Source organism: Neophocaena asiaeorientalis, unplaced genomic scaffold, assembly GCF_003031525.2.
Source record: "Neophocaena asiaeorientalis asiaeorientalis breed wild unplaced genomic scaffold, Neophocaena_asiaeorientalis_V1.1 scaffold896, whole genome shotgun sequence".
NCBI lineage: Eukaryota > Metazoa > Chordata > Mammalia > Artiodactyla > Phocoenidae > Neophocaena > Neophocaena asiaeorientalis.
Genome location: NW_020175779.1, coordinates 537,623 through 560,689, shown reverse-complemented (window position 1 = coordinate 560,689; position 23,067 = coordinate 537,623). Strand labels below are relative to the sequence as shown.

At 37.6% G+C, this 23,067-nt stretch overlaps 1 protein-coding gene across 1 annotated transcript in view; it reads right to left on the bottom strand.

Annotated features, from left to right (window-relative positions):
• The window catches only part of DENND1B (DENN domain containing 1B), a 256,026-nt gene that overhangs the window by 175,432 nt on the left and 57,527 nt on the right, over positions 1-23,067 (bottom strand). The window contains exon 4 of the mRNA XM_024732230.1: positions 10,087-10,130. Within this exon, the coding sequence (XP_024587998.1) occupies positions 10,087-10,130 (44 nt within the window). The remainder of the gene's footprint in view (positions 1-10,086; positions 10,131-23,067) is intronic.

Sequence of the window (23,067 nt, the reverse complement as noted above, 5' to 3'; positions counted from 1 at the left end):
TTGAGTTAGTCAATGTATACTCATTGTATTATACATTATATGATACATTATATATAATGTATTATGAACCTAGATAATTTCTAAGATAGAATACTAAAAACACTGATTACTAAGCATATTTAAGTCTATATACTTTTTATTTTTGTGTGCTGTGAAAATCCTACACTTTTGGCTCATTTTAATAAACTTGTTCATTTTGGCCACTATACAGAGATCTAATCAGGAGGTGTGTGGTGTTAGAAAGTGGTATGATGGGTACCATGTCTGGGAGTCTTGTAAAATGCTTGTGCAGGACACAAGGTGCTCAGTTATCTGTCCCCCAAGTGTTTTTTGTTTTTTCTTTTTCTGTGAAACAGAAGTTAGTTATTTAGGTTAAAAGTTATGATTAATATGAGTGGTTAAGACTACACTAGGAACAACAGTATCAGATAAATACAACTGTGTGTTTTGTTTTGTTTTTTCAAAGAATAGTTTTATCCTAAAACAGCAATTCTTGGGCTTTTTTTGTTTTTTACCTCTATATTCTTGGGCCTTGCTGAGGATGGTGAAGAGCTAGTGTTTATGTAAGAACTATTGAAATGTAGTGTATTAGAAATTAAAACTGATAAATTTTTAAAAGATACATGAATTCATTTGAAGATAGCAATCATGGATGCACTACATGTTAACACAAATGACACAATTATGATGGTGATGATAATGAAACTAGTCTGACCTTGCAGATCTCTGAGATATGTCTCTAAGTGTCAGTTTGTTCTTGACTATGACAGAGCACAATGAATAAAACTTAAAATGTTTGGTAATACCTGACTGAAAAGAAGCTGTAAGAATTTTTAAAGTTCACTCAGTTTTGATGGGCTTGCTTCCTTGGATTCCTGATTAACGCTTTCGCCTGCAACATGAAAAGTTATCCTCACCTCCGTGTACCTCTGAGATAGCCAGAACTCTGTGTCTTAACAGAATAATTATCTGTCCTTGATACTGACTTTACTATGTCTTCTATTATTCGGGCAGAGTGGGGAGGTACAAAAGTTCCTCATTTATGAAAGAACTATTCAATTGTGTTACCGTCTATATTTACTTTTAAATATTTTATTGTCACTGTGATTTTTTTTTTTTTGCGGTACGCAGGCCTCTCACTGTTGCGGCCTCTCCCATCGCGGAGCACAGGTTCTGGATGCGCAGGCTCAGCGGCCATGGCTCACGGGCCCAGCCGCTCCGCGGCATGTGGGATCCTCCTGGACTGGGGCACGAACCCGTGTCCCCTGCATTGGCAGGTGGACTCTCAACCACTGCACCACCAGGGAAGCCCTCTCACTTTGATTAAACAGATAATCAAGTGTTGCTTCTCAGGCACCTATGGAGCCCATCTTAATCAAACAGCCAAATCTTCTAACAACTTTTTCAATTTTGCCTTCCCAAACTCAGATTCTGAATGCAGAAACAAAATTTAAAACTTTCAGGATATGTTTTATAACTAAAACTACCTTGGAGATTTCCTAGAGATTCCCTGAAAATCACAGGAATGTATACTCTTGCCTTATAAAATGAGATGCTAGAAGTAATTTGGTTTGTTTGATATATTATTATCATGAGAGTTGTCTGATATAACTATTATTATTATTACACAAAAAGCTGGCAAATCAGAAGAGGTATACCCAGGTTATATTTGTACATGCCCTAGGTTAAATTTGTACATGTAAATTTTATGAATATGAATATTTCAGAAATCACATGCTTTATGGGACGTTTCCAGAGACATGCCAATGCCCCTGGTCTCCAGAATATGTTTTACTCTCCAGGAAAACAAGAGTCAAACTCTTACGAAATAGTTCTGCTGCATTTTCCTATACTATCAGACTACTGACAGTGCTTTGCCTGATAGTATTAGGCAACAATAGTATAATGTTGCCAGTTATAATTTCAGTTATTACTTAAAATTCCACTTGGTCGCAACATGAGTTCTTTATTTTAAATTCTTTATATCTTCTAAGCCAGTGGTTCCGAACTGGATATGCACCTTAGACTTACCCTTGAAGTTTTACAAAAATATATTCGTCTAGGCCCTACTCCAGATACAATGAATCTCTTCACTTGATATTCTGGGTATACTCTTGCTATATTATGCCTCAGGATTATTGTATTTTATATCTCAAGATATTTCCTCTATAAATTTTGTTCACCCATTTTCATAAATCAGGCAAAACCTGAACTGGCTCCTTCGAAAACAGGCTTACTTGTTGGTCTTACACACGTTTTGTCTAAAACTTTTTTTGAATGGCTTTATTACCTTCATTTTTCATACAACGGAAACAAATTTCCTTTTCCATATTTTATTTTTATTATGAACCCTCAGTAGACATTTCACACTTGAAAATAATCATTAATAAATTAACCATATCCATTAAGTTTCTGTCATCTACAGACAGTTTACTTTTGTTTCTGATACCCTGAGGACTGCCATAAGCTAGAGGCCACAGTTTGTTTTCAACAAAGAAGGTCAGCCTCAGAGCTTTGTGGAAAGGGGTTGTATCAGGTACTTCAAACTCCTGACACTTCAAAGAACAGACGCTTGGGTACAGGTCTCTGAACTGACATCACTGAGACAACGTTGAGGCCATTCCACTGGACTGAGTCAGGATTTCCAAGACTCTTTTAGTCAAGAAGCAGAAAGTTTCATGAAACTGCTAAGCCAAGATCCAGCAGAACAATAATTTACTGCATTGTGTTAGATAAACTAATGGAAATTTTATTGTCTGAAATATTGATGCTGTTTTAATGCTCTATTTTCTGGACATATAAGGAAGCCCTTTCCTCTCTTCCTAAGCTGTCTGTAACCCACAATAATTCTGTAAACCCTGCTCCTGTAAACTGAAATATAATTTTTAAATAACATCTAGTTCTCACTGATTCCTTCCCTCCCAGAATTCAGAAACTCTTACTAAGTCCCTTTACTTTTCATTGCAATATTATTATTTGCATAAGTTTAATAAAAATCTGTCATTCACTTTACCAGGATATAAGTGGAAAAACTGACTAACAACCAAGGCCTTACTTAAAGTGTCCTTTTTGAGAAACATGCTTGTTTAATCAGCCATGTCAAGGCACTTGGAAGGAATAAAGGTTAACTATACTTAGGGAGCCTACAAAGCCCTCCCAGGAAACCTGGCCTAATGCCTGCCTGACAGTGTTAAAGAAGGTCCCTTCCTCATGGCCCAGGAACCTTAGCAAATTTGTTAAGCTTGAGAGGAATTTACGAATATTACAGATAGTACACATAAAATCTGGGAAAGATATTTTCTTGGACTTGGTTTCCTAGCTTTGGGATTATCTAGAAACAGACGCTTTTAAAAGTCTAATCTGAAATTCCTTATAAAAACTTCCAGAAAGAAGTTGATTTTGTAGATATAGTAATTGTTCTACACTGCATGGCCCTGGATATGTAAATTCATGGAGGCTTATAGGCTAAATTAACACTCCTGTCCTGCCTATGTAAATAATCAGGCCAAACCTAATGGGACTTGTTATCTAGAATAATCTTTGTTTGATATTATTATGCTTGCCAGATAAAGAGGAAGACTGCAGGGAAAAATTGTAAAACTTGAAATGGACCGAAGGTTACTGGCTGTCTTCAATGAAAAACAAGCCATCGTCTGACACCCTCTTTTCAGGGCCCTGCATTTTTCACTGTCTAAGCTATTCTATAATCCTGTAAGTTGTAGATAAATGACAGCATCGCAAATGATATTTGTCCACAGACACGTCCGATGGAGGGAAAGCTGATGCCCCCTCCTCCCTCACCCCCCCATGTAAAAAAGTCACTGAAAATATATTACAATATTCCTGATTTACCTATATAATCGTGATACTTTGAACTCTCCTTTGAATAGGTTATAGCATTTTACTGATGCCCTTGCCAGTTAACGAGTTAAAAAAATAAAACACTTCTACAAAATAAAATCTTCTATTTGTGTAGGAGTCACGATTTTATTTTCTTTTAAAAATTATTCTTTAATACTAGTCTCAGAGATCGTTGGTCTAATGGGGTAAATAGAAAGTAAAGAGATGACAGATCTCAGTGCCATAACATGGGAAACATAAAATGCTGAGGGAACTCCAATGAAGTACATCCAATCCAGACCCATGACAAAGGGCTTCTCAGAAGATATGACCTCCGAGCTGAGACCAGAAAGACAAGCAAAGGGGAGAGCAAGGAGGAGACTACCATTTCAGGCTGAAGGACTCCCATGTTCAAAGGGAGAATGTAAATGGATGGTGAGTACATAAGGGAAACTGTTGTTCGCTATGAAATGCAGACCACTTTTGTATTAGACAACGGGAAAGGGAGACAGAAATACGAGGCTAAAGATATAAACAAAGGCCTTGAACAAGGGGCTTGATCATGGTAAGAAGGCTGGACTTTATCTTGAAGGTGTCAGTGGGGAGAACTGAGTTCAATAAGCATTTAGTACAGCAGGCTCTGGGGTCACACTGGCTTGGAATAATGGCTCTGCTACTTATTGCTGTGTGATTCCTGCTATATCAATTAAGTACTCTGCAGTTCTGTTTCTTCATCTGTAAAATGGGAATTACAGTAGCCCCTTAGGCTTATAAGGGTACTATAAGGATTAATTGGGCTACTACAGGTAAAGTAGTTAGAAAACTGCCTAGCACGCAGTAAGGAACCAGTGACAGTAGTGATGTCAGTAGCAGTATTTGCCCTAAAGGGCAAGAGATCATTCGTCTTACAGATCATTCTAGCTACACTGTGGAGAATACATTAAATAGGAACAAAAATAGAGGTGAAAAGGAGAGTTAGGAGGATGTGAATTAAGGAAAGGACCCTAGAAGTGAAGAGAAATGGACAGATTTACAAGACATAAAAGAGGCACGAGCAGTAAGATTTGATGACAGATTGAGTACAGCAGCTGAGTGGGGGACACAGAAGTCAAAAATAAATATATAAAAGTCCATGGCTTGAGAAAGAAGCTTAAGTCAGAGCATCCCCTGAAATAAGATGCACAAGAACAACTCCTCCACGTCAGGCAACGCAGTAAACCCCCAAACACAAAAATGCCTACGGAACACAGAAAGAGGAATGCTTCAATATATCACAGCAGGTAAAGCATCTAAGTTGTATCACAAAGGAAGCACATCAGAGAAATGGAAAATGGCATCTGAGACATAAGAAATGGCCCAGAATCATGAAAGGCCTGCAGTTTGTGTGAAAGCGGGAAAAATACTGCAAGAGTGAAGAGTTAAAGGTAAACAAGAAATATGACCTGGGGTCAGTGCCTCATCAGCTTATTTTTCCTATCTAGAAACCAAGCAGATGGACCTAATGATTTCTGTGTGTTGGCCATTACTAGAGGAGGATGGCTCCATGGTCCTATGACTTCTGCTGGGAGCCATCCTGAAGACGTCTCTCATGCTACCATCGGGGAGCAATATTTGTCACCACAAAGTGTGTCTCTGGCAGAAGATTTATTCAGGTTGATTATTGTTAAGAAACCAAGACTCGGGAAGTTTTTCTTATTCCCTCCCCGGTAACTGCCTAAAAGAATTTAGAGAGAGGGCCTGTTCCCAGAAGAGAGCCATCATCAGAGATACCTGCAAAGAATATGGGCCAGGTGTGGTGGGGGAACTAGACTAGAGAGATCAGAGTCCACTCTGTGCCCCCTTGTCCCTGCCAGACCCAGCAAACACGTGTTTACCAAACATTTGCTTCTCCCTCTCCATGTGAATTGCTTTCCTCCCCTTTGAGGTCCCAAACCATGACCCCCCAAATCCTCTTTTGTCTTTAGCTGAAGATGGTATTTAAGGGGAGGGTTTCAGCCATTCTGGCCGCTTACTAGTCTTCCTGGGTCTCTCCCATGTGTACAAGTTATTAAACTTTTGTTTGATTCTTCTCCTGTTAATCTGTTTCATGTCAATGTAATTCTTAAGCCAGCCAGAAGGACTTAGAAGGGTAGAGGAAAATTTCTTCTTCCCTGACACTATAAAATTATACATCTTTCTGGAGATCTATAAAGCAGTGAAATTCTCAAACTGGTTATCAAACTATAAAAACAATACTCTAAATAAAACAGTTTTATCTATTCCTCATCATACACTAATAAACGTTCGTGGCATTACAATGTAACAGTAGAACTATCGGCTCCCATTTATGGAGTGCTTTCTACGTGCCAGGCACTCACTCTGCTTCGTAGACGTCATTCCTACCCGAACTTTTGTCAGAGTAGCAACGTCAGCCCTATTTTGCAGGTGAGGAACTAAGAGAGAGAAAACCCCTGCCGAAAGCAACACTTCATGCAATCTGTAAATACAGAGCCGTGATTCAAACGCAAAGCTGCCCCCAGCATTTGTAAGATTTTAGTTCTGACCACTCTCTAAAGGTATAGTTTGCTCCCAAAGCCTGACTCCTCTCGCTCAAGAAATACAGACTAGCCGTGGCCCTAAGAGGCCGATGGTTCATGAAAGCAGCACACCTATAGAAAAGTGAACCATGAAATAACAAGCAGAAAGTACCCGGGAAAAGTCAAGTATTGTGAAAAACAGCGTCAAGCTATTAAGTGTAAATGTGAGCAACAGGAATATAAGAACAATGGAGAGCTCAGCTTGACAGCAGCAAAAAGAAACAAAATTACTCATTTTATACAGAAGTGGTGAACTCACAAAGGTAATAGGAGATGTTGCAATTATCAGCAGCATGGATGGGAAGATTTGTTCTGCATTAATCTTCTCAGCCACAGCTCTCAATGTATTTGCAAAACATAAATCTGACATCAACTAAATCGGTCTGTAAATCCTCAAATTCATTCACACCTTTCTATTTCCGAAGGTTGCAAACCCTCCATTTTTCCTAAATCTCCAAAGTCCCCTCCCATCACTTGCATGGAAGATAATTCAAGATTTCTCAAAGTGCCAAAAAGAAACTCATTCTCTCGTCACTATTCTTCTCCACCCCATGCTCCCCAAAACACCTTTGCACGCAGTCTCTCTTTCCCCCCTTTACACTTGTAAAAAATTAATAAACAAAAACCTGAATTAAATAGAGTGGGGTGACCAGAAGGGGGAGCTCTCACACCCTGTGACCATGGTGGAACCCAAAAGGAAGAAGAAATACTGTTCTTTCCTGCAAGGACTCAGCCAATGAAAAGCCACGGCCTCTTTGTTTACACAGCTCTTCTGACTTCCTCTCTCCTGGATAAAAGGTTCTCCTTCCCTCGTCACGCAGGAACTTGCACCTGGCTCGCCATGGTTGCAGACCCCGAGCTGCAATTCTCTGCTGATCCCGAATGGCAGTCTATTTGTTTCAGGTTAACACACTCATCCTCTACTTCATTCCTAATGTAACCAACTCTTTCAGATCCTTCCTGCTCCTCAGCGGCACTACTGCAAAGCCAACTCACTTCCTTGCCTCCAGTTTCTCCCACAACCAATCCATACTGAAATCTCTTCCAAATCAATATTCCTAACAGACTTATCTTGTTATATCACACTCTCCTTAAGTTCATTTGAAGGACCAACTCTTCAGCAAGGCCTTTCATTGTTGCCAAGACCCAGTCCAGTTTATGTTTATAGTTTCATCTCCTACTCTCCTACACAAAATTCTCCACGGTACAAAAAACAACAACAAAAATTAATTACAACTCCTGAAATGTGATATGGGTTGTCCCATTGGTGGTTCTATTGCCAAAAGAAGGAAAACACATGCAAAGAAGTATATAATAAGCCAATGCCTATGATGGACCAAGAGCTGTATGTGGTACAACTAAAGGACTAAACAGATTGGTATCATTTCTTTGGATTAAACAACACACTGCTTTCAAATTATAAAGATACTGGGGGAAAAACTTCTAATAAACTTTTTCTAAAAGAACTAAAATAAGTGAGTAGGGTTTGGGTCAGCATTCCAAGCAGAAGGAATCATACGGCTTCCTTGCTAATAACACATGCTTCTGAGTTAGACCAACTTGCCCTCAAGTCTCAGCTAGCTCTGCCTCTTCTAAGCAGTGTGTTATCAGGCAAGTTTCTTACTTAAGTCTCAGTTTCAGGGCTGATACTATCTCCCAGCAGTACTGGGAGAATTTGAAGATAAAATCAGTTGTGCACATAAGCACCTAGCATAGTGCCTAGTACATGTTAAGAGCTAAATAAGGAGAGATTAAGAATTATTCTTACTGAAGCAGTTTCAGATCCAGTGAAAAGGCTGTTTAGGAAGAAGTAGACAATTAGTATAGGAAAGCAGTAAAAGATAAGAAGGATGAGAAATACACACAGAGTACTTGTGTCATCTGTAGTATGCAGAATATTCACCAAAAAGCATATAGAAAAACCATTCTTCAAGGCCCTTAGCTGGATTCCTATATGAAGTTTTGTTTCTTTAAATATAAACTGAAGTAGTAAGACAAAATGGTATCTAAAGCTCCTTTCAGCTCTAACCTTCAAAAAGTCTGTAAGAACCGCTATGCCCTGGAATCCTGGGGGTTACAAATGCTCATCACCATTACATGGTCAAATGCTTTTATGTTTTACTTAGTATGTGAGGGCTTATTAATGTTCCACTGACCTCAGAAATCTGGGAGACAAAGCAACAGCTAAAACATTCCTAGAACCAGTTTATCTGTCACAAAGAGGAACAGCAATAGCTGGTCTCACTGAAAAATTTACTGTAGCTGAACTCGACAAGTACACTATCACCCTTACGTGAACCCAAAGTTAGGAGCCTTCAGATACCCTAGGAATTCTCAGGGGCAGTTTAAGAGGTAGAAGTTAGAAAAGAAAAGAAAAATGAATCTGGACAGGAGGTTAGACCAGAGATAACTAGAAAGACCAAGAGAGGAATAGTATTGGTATTTCAAAACAGTAACATTAGTCAACAAGTGTCTAACCTAACTTCCCATTACTGGGAAACAAACCCAATTAAGCCTCATATGTACAAATCATGTCTTCACTGTGGGGACTTATTTTATATACTTAAGATACTTATAAATCTATTCTTTCTCCAAGGGGCTAAAAACAAATTAAGAGTACATGCTCTCTTTTTATGTGAAAGAACAGTCAAGGACTGCACTAGATCTAATTAGTATTTAACATGCTCATTTAACTTACTTTTTCAGTGACATTTCCTAATCCTCTATACTGATTTTCACATGTAGAAAATTATTCTTCCACATCAAAATCACATGTATCTGTATATCTCTGAATGAACTGCTTTAAAATGAATACTTTTATCAGCTTTTATTTTGGTAAATTATGAGAATCATACCTGTGAACTTAACTTATGGTTAAGCTTGTAGTGTTATAATTTTAAGTGACAAGATTGTTTTACCCCATTTCTTTGTAGACAAAAAAAGGAACCTGCTCATCAGATTTCCAGTAGTACTTGTTTATATAAAAATTTAAATTTGTACGGTTAACCATATAATTCACTTCAAAATGATAAACCCATTATAAAGATTTTTAAATTTTACATACATTATGTCAAAATAATTCATAGTTTGGCTATACAAAATACTTAAGGAACTAGAGAATATTATAATTAAAATACAAATGCAGTAAATTCATTTCCAAGTCTCCCATTTTAAGAAAACAAAAGCCATAGATAAGAATTATTTTAAAATAAGAAAATAATGTCAATTCAACTTATATATGTTAATGATTCGAACATTACTGTAACAAGGGTAGAATTGACCTCTTGGTTATAGCAGTTACTACTTCTTACTGTCTTACTTACAGAAGGGTATCCCTCAAAGTACCACATCATCAAGTTTTCTGATGGGGAAATGTTTGTTTCCAAATATATATTCCACAGACACATTAAAAGAGTATAAAAACATCATGAAACTGTAAACATTCACTTCCTAATAGCTTCACGAAAGGGCCTCTTCATCACGCATCTACCTGGTAACTTCAAAACATTTTCCATGTATTCTGCACACATGGCTTTTTATTCTCAAGAGTTGATCAAGAGAAAATACTTAAATCAATTCATATGTAGTAGTCATAGTAGTAGTAGTAACAGTAGTAATAATCATTAATTCTCCAATTTTAAATGCTTTTGAAAAATTATGTGGTTCCAACCTGGTCTGCAAAGTCCTCTGGGAACTTCCACAATACCTCCGGATCTGTAAATAATTGACACAGAGCATTAAACAGAGAAAATAACACATTTATAGCAACAGTCTTGTTCAAATACTCTTAAAAGTGTCAAAGCTACTTTTTCTAATAATTTAAAATTTTTTCTTTAAATATTTACAGTTGATGAGGTTCAAAATTAAATATTTTGATAGTTTAAGGGTTTTAATGACCTTTGGAACAGGAATAATAAAACGAATAACTTGGTCAGATTATTAAAAATATTTCTGATAACTGCTTAGGGAAAGGAACGTGTCTTTGACTAGTTAAGAAAAAAATATATATTATTTCTTTTAGCAACTCATGTTTTACTTATATACCTTAGATTTTAAGATTCTGAAATATAAATTTTCAGATTTAACTCCACTTAATATACTGGTTTTAATTTGAAAAGAAAAATATAAATGTGGTAAATATGTAATCAATTATATTACAGCCCTCAGAAACTAGACTAAAATACAACATCTTAAATTTCCATTTAAAATCCTAAAAGACATTTTTCCAAAGAGGACATGCATATGGTGAACAGGCCCATGAAAAGATGCTCAACATCATTATCATCAGAGAAATGCAAACTAAAACCACAATGAGATATCACCTCACACCTGTCAGAATGGCTATCATCAAAAAGAACACAAATAGCAAATGTCGGCAAGGATGCGGAGAAAAGGGAGCCCTCCTACACTATTGATGGGAGTGTAAATTGGTGCAGCCACTGTGGAAAACAGTATGGAGGTTCCTCAAAAAACTAAAAGTAGAAGAACTACCATATGATCCAGCAATTCCACTCCTGGATATATATCTGAAAAAAAATGTAAACACCAATTCGAAAAGATACATGAACCCCAATGTTCACAGCAGCATTATTTACAATTACCAAGATATGGAAGCAACCTAAGTGTCCACTGACAGATGAATGGATAAAGAAGATGCGGTATGTATGTGTATGCACACACACACACACACACACACACACACACACACACACACACAATGGAATACTACTCAGCCATAAAAAAGGAATGAAATTTTGTCATTTGCAACAACATGGAAGGACTTGGAGGGTATTATGCTAAGCGAAACAAGTCAGAGAAAGACAAGTACTGTATGATATCACTTATATGTGGAATCTAAAAAAATAAAACAAACTAGTGAATATAACAAAAAAGAAACAGACTCACAGATGTGGAGAACAAATGAATAATTACCAGTGGGGAGAAGGAAGGGGAGGGGCAAAATAGGGGTAGGGGATTAAGAGGTACAAACTATTATGTACAAAATAAATAAGCTACAAGGATGTATTGTACAACACATGGAATATAGCCAGTATTTTGTAGTAACTATAAATGGAATATAACCTTTAAAAATTGTGAATCACTATGCTGTATACCTGTAACTTAAATTTATTTATTGTACATCGACTATACTTCAATTTAAAAAATGAAAAAGAAAATAAAATCCTCAATAAAAGTGTATAAACACAGTAATAATGTTTGTTTTATATCAAGGTTCACTTTTGAAATCCTGTATTTGCAACACCATAAATCAGCTTTTAAAACAATAGATAAGTTGGTAGGCATAAGGCATCAAGCTTGTTTAAAATACAACTGACATTTTTGGGGTATTTCATAGATATTTTTCTACTATATTATATCCAGTTATTCATATATAAAAATCAATGTTGTTTTATAAATTTTCGCACTGGTTTTCATTTTCGTTATTTCTTCACACTATTTCTCTTCTACTTAGCATAATAAAAAGAAGTCTTTTTAATTAACACTAAAAAATATTTTGGTTGCATACGTATCTTTTAATTCTGTCAATAACATACTTCTGAATACTGCAAATGTGCTTTAAAAGGGTACTGTACAAAGGATAATAATACTTCCGAAAAAGCCTTTGAAAGCCCAATATAAGTAACAAGCACAACCGACAAGACAGGATCAAAATATCAAAAATACCACTTTACGTACCCAGTCAGTAAAAAATTACGGCTCAATCCCATTATTTCCACTATACCATATTGCTTTTTAAAAAATACAGTCCAAGGATGCATAATTTCAAGTATTTAATCTCAAAACTCAGTAATTACCAGCAACATTTTGAGCAGGAGGCGGCTTCTCCTGCTGTATTACTTATTAGGCTCAAAAATATTTTTTTCAAATATTTTAACTTAAATAAAAAGGAAGCATACTTTCTACAATTAACCTTTTTACTAAGGAATAAAAAGTTTCTACATAAAAATCATTTAAAACATCTTATATAAGAATAATGCATTACTAATTTATGGAGCTAGTATTAAATGATTATGCCTTCATGTAAAACAAAATGTGTACATTTCTAAAATGACTGTGACATGTGTAGATCACCTAAAAATACTGAAACATTAATGTCCTGTAGAAATTATGTTGGAAAACATATATATGTGCTCACATATATGTATGTGTGTGTGTATTTATGTGGCAATTTTACCAGAACAGTAGTTATTAAGATTTGCATCTCATAAAACAAAAGTGTATGATGGATTCTTCATGAAATAGTAAACAAAAGTTATTATCTTGATAAATTAACACAATAACTAATGGCCCTATAAACAAGTCATCATGCAGAAATGTGGAATAGTCCCTTCTTATAAATAATGGAGTTAGAGAGTTTCAATGTGAATATTTTAAATATCCCTTTTAAACAACCTCAATTTTACAGTTACCGTTTGAGAAAATATGACAGATTCCTTATACTTACACCTTAAAGCCAGGATAGCTGTCTTGTTGGACAGCCCTAATACTTCGCCCTGCTGTTTGCAGCATTTACCTAATTAAGTCTTCCTCCCTCACTTTTCTTCATCCCTTACACTACGCAGTTTTTTCTGTCCCGTCTGGCCTGTTCTTTCACAGAGGATGAACAAGTGAATACATGAAAACAGCAAATATCGGTTTAGTCACAGAGTGGAAAATACCCTATTTCTTTTCTTTTCATTAAATGCGTGTTACACTTCAGCACCCAAAAATGTATTATAATCATGTGCAATCCATATCTGAAATGGATTAACTTAGTTACTGCCTGTGTGGTTAGGTTTACCCCGTATCTGACACATGTTGGCAGCAACTCTTCACAAGGACTGCAGAGGAAGAAACAAGAGAGCTCTGAAAAAAATGATAATAGTCCAATTTTCAAATTTATGCACAATGACGGAACTTTCTGTTCCCTGGGGATTACTTTCCAGATACAAGATCTGACCTGGCAAAGCTAGGTCGATTTTATGCTGATTTTATGGGTGAAAGGATGGGAACTGCTGGTAGGAGTCACCGCTGCGTGCGGTGACTGGGACACACTGTGTTTCTCTTCTGTCCAGTGCCCACCCGTAACTCAGAGGAGACTCCACATCTTAAAGAGGAACTTTGCCACCAACAATCCAGAAACCAAATAAACATGAAAGGAAGAACATGTAACTTGATTTTTACATAAATACAGTTAATCTCTTATTTTAATAAAAGAATGTTACAGTGTAGTGAGAAAAATATACAAATTTTTATTAAATCGGTAAATTTGGAAGGAGAGTATTTAATGTATTATTTGTGCATCACCATCACAAGTATTCCAAATTCCTGAGGCTGTTTTTTAATGTAAAGTGAGATAAATTTAGTAATATTTTATTTTCCTTTGCAACCAGACCTTTCACATTTTCTGGCCTGTAACTAAAACCAAAAATTAAAATAACTTAAAATATTACTGTGATTCAACTACACGTTTTCATGCAGGAAAAACTTTAATTTACACAAATGAATAATATTTACTTAACTCTGTGGAATTCATAGATGAATATATTTAAAATTATGTACTTGTAAAACCACAGTTCAGAGACTATATACCTTTGAAAAGGCAGAATATATAGTATTAGTGTTTTGCTTGATTAAAGCTTCAGTGCTTATTCAGTTACATTGTAGAATCAGAATTTTACAAATGAGGAAACTGAAGCCAATGCAATGAGGAGCATGTCTTTATTTTTTTTAATAAAGTTATCTATTTATTTTTGGCTGCATTGGGTCTTCGTTGCTGCGCGTGGGTTTTCTCTAGTTGCGGCGAGTGGGGGCTACTCTTCCTTGTGGTGCGTGGGCTTCTCATCACCGAGGTGGCCTCTCCTGTTGCGGAGCACAGGCTCTAGGAGTGCCAGCTTCAGTAGTTGTGGCACGTGGGCTCAGTAGTTGTGGCTCGCAGGCTGTAGAATGCAGGCTCAAGTAGTTGTGGTGCAAGGGCTTAGTTGCTCCGTGGCATGAGGGATATTCCCGGACAAGGGCTTGAACCTGTATCCCTTGCACTGGCAGGCGGATTCCTAACCACTGCGCCACCAGGGAGGGCCCTGGGAGCATGTCTTAATTATAAGGCTAGTTAATGTCAGAGGCTAGAACTTTCTTAGTTGAGATCTAAGGAGCAGCTATTTTAAATAATTTCCAAAATTAATACATTTCTGTGTCCCACTTAAGTTCAATTTATTTTATTCAAAAATCTATGCAATGCTAAAGAAACAGGAAAAGTCCCTGCCCTCCAAAGCCCTATAGCATACATGGAGAAAAATGTCACAGAGCTACCTAGTTTTTGTACAAACAAGGTATCCTGCGGGAACACTTGAACTCAATTTGAAAATTCACTGGCTTAATAATTTCAAAAAATGTTCCTAAGAAAAGAATGGTGATGTCTCTTGAATATAAATGCGCAGGAATCATTAAAGAAAATCTTCCACCTACGGAGATATAATGGTGAACTAAACAAAATAGGTCTCTACAATGCATAAAAAAGGATGGCATCTAAACCTATAGCTCAGTAAAATTTAATGAGTGTTATGCTAAAAGAATAGGATACTACCGGACAGCACAAGGAAAGCCAATCTAATTTAGAAAGCCACTAGTTAGACAAGCAAAGGATGATTTGGGCTATAAAGTGGGCAGAGGAGAACATTCCGGAGTGGAGAAACAATATGCACTAAGTCTTAGAGGTTAAAAGAAAGCAGAAAACATTTGGAAACTGAAATTTAAAAAAGAAGAAATATATCTAGAATGCAGAGTAGGAGAGAGAGAATGTCACGGGATGAAGCTGGAGAGACAGGGGACAGACTACAGAGTTGAAGATGTACCCAAGGTATCAGAGGGAGCCACTAAACCATGGGAGAAGGACCACCTGAACTGTGTGGAGAATACAGTTAGAGGGTGTGTTTATGAAAGTCACGGGAAGAGAGGGTAACCAGGAAATTCTCAAACAAATGTGGCAGAACATTAAGCAAGGTGATGGCTCAAAAAATGGTAAGTGTGTGTAAAGCATAAGCCACACACAGTAAAATGAGCTCCAGTGGCAGGATGGGAAGCAGAAGGCCACTGAGAAGAGCATGGAGTATGAGGAAAGAGAGGCACCGTGTATGGGGGGAACGTATTTAAGAGACGGTACAAGGGAGAAGAAAGTAAAGATAGGAGGAAAGAGGTGAAGCCAGACAGGTCTGTTTGTCGTTTCTGTTTCCTTTAGACTGGCGCAGACTTGAACATGTTCAGGTGATCATGGGAGTTAGTGAGGCAGCGGGGAGCCAGAAAAGAAGAGACACACACCCCTGAGGAGGCAGGAAGAGGGCATCCTGATCAAGACAGTGAGATGAGCCTTGGACAGAAGCTGAAGAATATTTTCCCATTGTCATAGGGATGAGAAAAGAGGAGAGGAGGTATGAATCCAAGGAGATTTTAGAATCTGGGGTACAAAGTTAAGAGTTTTGTGCAAAAATTCCTGATTATTTTGTGTGTGTAGCAGGAGCAAAGCTCCCTCCTAGGAGGGAAGTTGTTGGGGGGCTTGAGGAGGTGTGAAACAACTGTTTCAGGCACTGCTGAGCACTCAGTTTGGTGAGCGCTCAGCCTAGTGTTTAAGGGCAACAATGTGGTTATCTCCCCATCATCATCCAAGGGCCAAGGTGCAGGAGATAACTGCTAGATTCAGTCAGGGCTGAGGTTTCTGTCAGTCACGTGTGATGGAAAGAGAGCCTCAACAGAAGAGTGGTTACAGATGTGAACTGCTGATCTAAAGCTAAAAAAGAGAAGTGGTTTTATTTTTTTCTGTAAAACCCATTAGTACTAAATGTTATACCAAGTCATGCTAATGCATTTTAAAACAGTGTATTTTCAGTAGAAAATCTACTGCATATATCTGAAGACTGTAGGACTGAAAAATAAAGCAAAATAAATAAACGGAACATTTGTAATTATGAAGTTAGGCAGACGAAGTTCTGGTCTTATACCTATACATAACAATGCTTTCTGTCTGCGATCAGAGGTAGGTACTGAAAAGTACAGAATCAGTTTCCCTCCTCTCTTCCTTGCCTTCCACTCCTCCCCGCTCTCTCTGGAATTATCTGAAAGAACAGTCGTATCTGTTTACCCAAGCTTACCATATAAATCTCATTTTCCACATATACTATTATGTGGAAAAAAAACCCGGAAAACCATGGAATTAGATAACTACAGTTAAAATTACAACTTTTCCAGCTTTACTGAATTATATGACATATAACACTCTGTCAGCTTAAGGTGTACAAGGTGATTTGATAAACGTACATATTGTTAAATCTTTACCACAGTAAGGTTAATTAACACATCCTTTATCACACATAGTTACTAACTTGTTTTCATTATCATTGGTATGGTGGGAAGACTAAAGCCCTACTCTCAAAGCAACTTTCAAATACACAATATAGTATTTGTGAACTATAGTCACCATGCTGGATATTAGACCCCTGGAACCTACTCATAACTGAAAGTTTGTACCCTTGAACCAACATCTCCTGCCACCCCTCAGCCCCTGGCAACCACCATCCTACTCTGATTCTTTGAGTCCAGTGTTTTTAGATTTCACATATGAGTGAGATCACATACTACTTGTCTTTCTCTGACTTACTTCACGGAGCATACATCCTCAAGGACGTCCACCTGTGCTGTTGCAAATGGCAAAGCAGCCTTCCTTTTTTCTAGGGTGGAATAACACTCCATGCTACGTATACACCACATTTTCTTTAACCATTCATTCACTGATGGACATTTAGGTTGTTTGCATATCTTGACTATTGAGAATAATACTGCAGTGAACATGGGAGTGCAGATTCTCTTCAAGATAGTGATTTCATCTTCACTGGATAAATACCCAGAAGTGAGATTGCTGGGTCACATGGTGGTTCTATTTTTAATTTTTTGAGGAACCTCCATACTGTTTTCCGTAGTGGCTGCACCAATTTACATTCCCACCAATAATAAACCAGGGTTTCCTCTCCTCCACATCCTGGCCAGCATTTGTTACCTTGTCTTTATAACAGCCATTTTGACAGGTGTGAGATAATATCTCATTATGCTTTGATTTGCATTTCCAGGATAATTAGTGATGTTGAGAACCTTTTCATGTAGTTGTTGGCGGCTGTTAAATTTTCTTTGGAAAAATGTCTCTTTAAGCCCTCTGGCAATTTTTTAACTGGATTATTTGGTTCGTTGCTGTTGTATGAGTTCTTTATATTTTGGGTATTAACCCCTTATCAGATATATGGTTTGCAAATATTTTCTCCCATCCTATAGGCTGCCTTTTCATTTTCTTTTGCTGTGCAGAGCTTTTTAGTTTGATATAGTCCCACTTGCTTTTTGCTTTTGTTGCTTGTGCGTTTGGTATCATATCCAAAAAATAATTGCCAACAGTGATGTCAAGGAACTTACCATTTATGTTTTCTTCTAGGATTTTTATACTTTCACATTTTATGTTGAAGTTCTTCATCCATTTCAAGTTAATTTTTGTGACTTCTGTAAGATAGAGGTCCACTTTCATTCATTTGCATGTGGATATCCAGTTTTCCCAACACTATTTATTGAAGAGACTATCCTTTCCACATTGAGTATTCTTGGCTCCCTTGCCAAATATTGCTCCGTCATACATGTGGGGTTTACTTCTGAGCTCTGGATTCCATTCCATTTGTCTCTGTGTCTGTTTTTCTGCCAGTACCACACAGTTTTGATTACTGTAATTTGTAGTATAGTCTGAAATCTGGAAGTGGGATGCCCCCAGCTTTGTTCTTTCTCAATATTGCTTTGGCTATTTGGGATCTTTTGTGGTTCCATATGAACTTTATAATTCTTCTTCTACTTCTGTGAAAAAAGCCATTGGAATTTTGATGAGTATTATATTGAATATACAGATGACTCTGGGTAGTATGGACATTTTAACAATATTAATTCTTCCAATCCACAACCATGGGATATCTTCCCATTTATTTGTGTCTTCTTCAATTTCTTCCATCACTGGTCTTATAGTTTTCACTGTATGAATCTTTCATTTCCTTGGTTAAATTTATTCTTAAGTATTTTATTGCTTTTGATGCTATCGTAAATAAGATTATTTATTTTTCAGGTAATTGTTAGTGTACAGAATTGTAACTTATTTTTGTATGTTGATTTTGTATCCTGAAACTTTACTGCATTTATTAGTTATAACAGTTTTTTGGTGGAGTATTTAGGATTTTCTATATACAAGATCATGTCATCAGCAAACATTTTTACTTCTTTCTTTCCTTAAGTCATTAAGATGACTTTCTTCTCCTTGCCCAACTGCTCTGGGTAGGACTTCTAGCACTATGCTGAATAAGAGTAGGCTCCCTTGTCTTCTTCCTGATGTTAGAGGGGAAGCTTTGAACCTTTCACTGTAGTGCATGATACCAGTTGTGGGACTGTCACGTGGCTTTTATTATGTTGAGGTACGTTCCTTCTATATCCAATTTGTTGAGAGTTTTCAGGAAAGGATACTGAACTTTATCCAATGCTTTTTCTGATCTACTGGGATGACCAAAAAATTGTATCTTTCATTCTTTTAATATGATGTAGCATATTAATTTGTGTATGTTGAACCACCTGTGTACCCATGGATAAATCTTACTTGATCATAGTGTAAGATCCTCTTAATGTGTTGCTGAATTTGGTTTGCTACTATTCTGTTGAGATTTTTTTGCACCTATATTCATTAGGGTTATTGGCACTTGTAGGTTTCTTTCTTTTAGTATCCTCATCTGGCTTAATATCAAGGTAATATTGGTCTTATAAATTTAGTTTGGGAGTGTTCCCTGCTCTTCAATTTCTTGGAAGAGTATAATAAAAACTGGCACTAACTTCTCCTTCAAATGTTTGGTAGAATTTACCCATGAAGCCATCTGGTCCTAGGTTTTCTTAGTTGGGAGGTTTTTGATTACTATTTCAATCTCCTTACTTATTATTGGTCTGTTCAGATTTTCTATTTCTTCATGATTCAGACATGGTAGGTTATATTTTTCTGAATGGTTACATATATACATTTCTTGTTTTTCTAGGTTGTCAAATCTGTAGGCATATAGTTGATCCTAGTAGTGTCTTATTATCCTTGTATTTCTGTGGTATCAAGTTGTCATGTCTCCTTTTTCATTTATAATTTTATTTATTTGAGTACTTTCTCCTTTCCTCTTGATAAATCTGATTTGTCAATTTTGTTTATCTTTTCAAAAGATAAGATTATTATGTTTTATCTTTTCTACTGTTTTTCCATTCTCTATTTAACAATTTCTGCTGTAATCTTTGTCATCTCCTTCCTTCTGCTAACTTTGGGCTTAGTTTGTTCCTTTTCAAGCTCCTTGAGGTGTAAAGTTAGGTTGTTTGGGATCTTTCTTTTTTCTTAATGTAGATATTTATTGCCATAAACTTCCCTCTTAGCACAACTTTAGCTGCATCCCATCAGTTTTGGTATATTTGCATTTTTATTTGCTTCAATATATTGTTTTATTCCCTCTTGATTTAATCTCCAACCCATTGGTTGTTCAGGAGTGTGTTGTTTGATTTCCACTTATTTGTGAATTTTCCAGTTTTCCTCTTGTTATTGATTTATAGCTTCATACCACTGTGGTTGGAAAAGGTACTTTCAATCTTTTAAAATTTACTGAGACTTATTTTGTAACCTAACATATGGTCTATTCTGGAGAATGTTCCATGTGTGCTTGAGAAGAATGTATATTCTGCTGCTGCTGTTGGATGGAATGTCCTGTATATGTCTATTAGGTCCCTTTGACCTAACAGAGTATTTGTAGGCAGCATATTGTTGGGTCTTATTTTCTTATCTATTCAGTCACTATACGCCTTTTCATTGGAGAATTCAGTCTATTGGAGAATTTAGTCTGCTTACATCTGAAGTAATTAAAAGGCAATTCATCAAGAGATTATAATAATCTTAAGTATATATGCATACTACATCAGAACACCTAAATAATCAAGCAAATGCTTGCTCATTGTTTTCTGTTTTGTAGTTCCTTTCTTGCTGTCTTCCTTTGTGAATTCATCATTTTCCATAATGGTACACTTTGATTCCCCTCTCTTTATCTTGTGTGTATCTACTATAGATTTTTGTTTTGTGGTTATCCTGAGGCTTACTTGAAAAATCTTAGAGACACAGCAGTTATTTTAACCTCATCACAACTTAACTTTGATCACATACAAAAACTCTACCCTTTTATTCCTCCTACACACATTTTGTTTTTGATGTCACACTTTATATCTTTTTATATTGTGTACCTAACAAACTGTTGCTATAACTATTAATTTTAATACTTTTGTCCTTCAACCTTTATATTAGAGTTAAGTGGTTAACACACCACCACATTACAGTATCAGAGCATTCTGAATTTGACTATATATTTGCCCTTACCAGTGTGTTGTTTCTTTTCATATGTTTTCATAGTTAGCATCCTTTCATTTCAGGTTGAAGAAGTCCTTTCAACATTTCTTGTAAGGCAGGTATAGTGATGATGAACCACCTCAGCTTTCATTTGCTTGGCAAAGTCTTTATCTCACCTTTATTTCTGAAGGATGACTTTGCTGGGTATAGTACAGTTGACCCTTGCACAACACAGGGTTGAACTGTGCAGATCCACCTATGCATGGATGTTCTTCAATAAATACATGCTACAGTACTACAGTCTGTGGAACGGCAGATCAGGGGAGCCGACTGTAAACTTATACGCAAGGTTTCTACTGCATGGTGTGTGGGGGTCAGTCCCTCTAACCCCCACGTCATGCGGGGGTCAACTGTATTCTTGGTTGGTGGTCTCTTTCAGCACTTCACAGGGCAGTGAAGGCTAATAATGAGGATCCCACCAGAGGCATGCAGGCACAGAGCTGGAGGGACCAGCTGCAGGTCCACATAGTGGTTCCAGCCAGCAACAGAGCACAGGCTCTGATCCAGGCCCGCAACAGCAGGGGGCCCTGACTGCCAGCATGCTCTCCCGAGACTGCAGTCTTCCCTCAGGCATGCACAGAGCCGTGGAGGGCGGTGACACGCATCAGACCGGTGGATGCACGCGCACAGCTGGAGGAGCTAGCCCTGAGCGCTTGCACAGCAGTGGGGGTCAGCCACGAGGGTCTAGACTGGTGTCTTGCACCTGCATAGCTGTAGAGGCCTGGGCTGGCTACCGGTGCGATTCCCAGGCTCCAGTAGGGGAGGCTGGGAGAGGAGTTGGCAAAACAGGAGGGACTCAGGTGGCTGGTGTCAGCAAACACAAATATCCGTGGGGTGAAAGCCAGTAAAATCTGCAGGGGTTCCGAACCAGCTGGGGTCACCTGCAGAGCAGGTCACGGGGAACTGCAGTTGCTCTTGCCACATGGGCTGGGTGGCCAGCTTTTCTTCCTCGTTCCTAGTTATCTCTATACCTCTTGGCTTTGCCGGTCTCTGGGTGGGTGAAACTGAGGTAGGACCTTTGTGTGGTGCCCAAAAAGACTGGGGAATCTGGTCACTCATCCCACTATTCTTTCCCTACAAGGGGAACTCCTTCTAGCTGTACGGTTCATTCTGGGTACCGAGCAATGCTGGCCTGGGGGATGGGATGATACAGTCAAAATGAAGCTGTTCTTCCTTCCCCACTTTGGTTATTCTCAAATTTCTTGTTCCACTGTGTTGCTGAAGTTTCTAAAGTGGGCTCCAGAGCTCTCCCAGAGAGCAGTTTTTGTTTGTGAACAGCTGTCTAACTGTTTATATTTGGTGGGGGGAGGGGATGGAGGTCTCCTGCTCTACCATCTTGCTGACGTCACACCCCTAAAATTGTAATTTTCACTACATCTGTCAAAATAGCTTGCAAAATAATTAATTACTGTAATTTAATATCCAGCCTGATCACAAAAAAAGTATTTAAAAAAGCAACTCACTCCCTCATTTAGGGCCACAGATGACCTTGGTGAAGCCAGAGATCCAGAAAACATATATCCTCCCATTTCTCCTTGGTGCGCAACCCAGTAAAACACAGATTTACGGCCCTGGTAGAAAGATACCACTCATGCCAACAAGATATTAATAAAAATCTTTACCAATCCACCCAAAAAATGCAGTACCATAGACTGCATAACATTACAAACTTTAAGACTACTAGCAACAGTAAAAGTAAAAACAAATTCATTGCTCAATAATGTTAAGTTCAGGCTACGTCTTAAGAAAGCATACATAGCCAGGTGTTTGTACAAATTACTTAAGTTAACATAAGATGTTAACTTAAAATTTTAGCGTCTTCTTCAGAGACCAGTTCAGTAGTTCCCGAACTTTAGTGTGCAACAAAAGCTCCAAGAGAGCTTGTTAAAACATAGAGCCCAGGGTCCCACTTTTAGAACTTCTGAGTCCGGAGGTCAAAGGTGGGTCTGAGAATTGCGTTTCTAACAAGTTCCCAAGTGATGCTGCGCTACTCATCTGAGGACCACACTCTGAGAACTAATAGCAAAGGACCACGTATCTCTCACGCTGACGGGCATTACGAACCACATGTTAAAGAATTTGATATTTGTTGACTGAAAATGTTCTTTAAAATGTGGCAATGAATAATTCAGAATTCCCTCTATTACATATACATTTTATCTGGCAACAGGTATA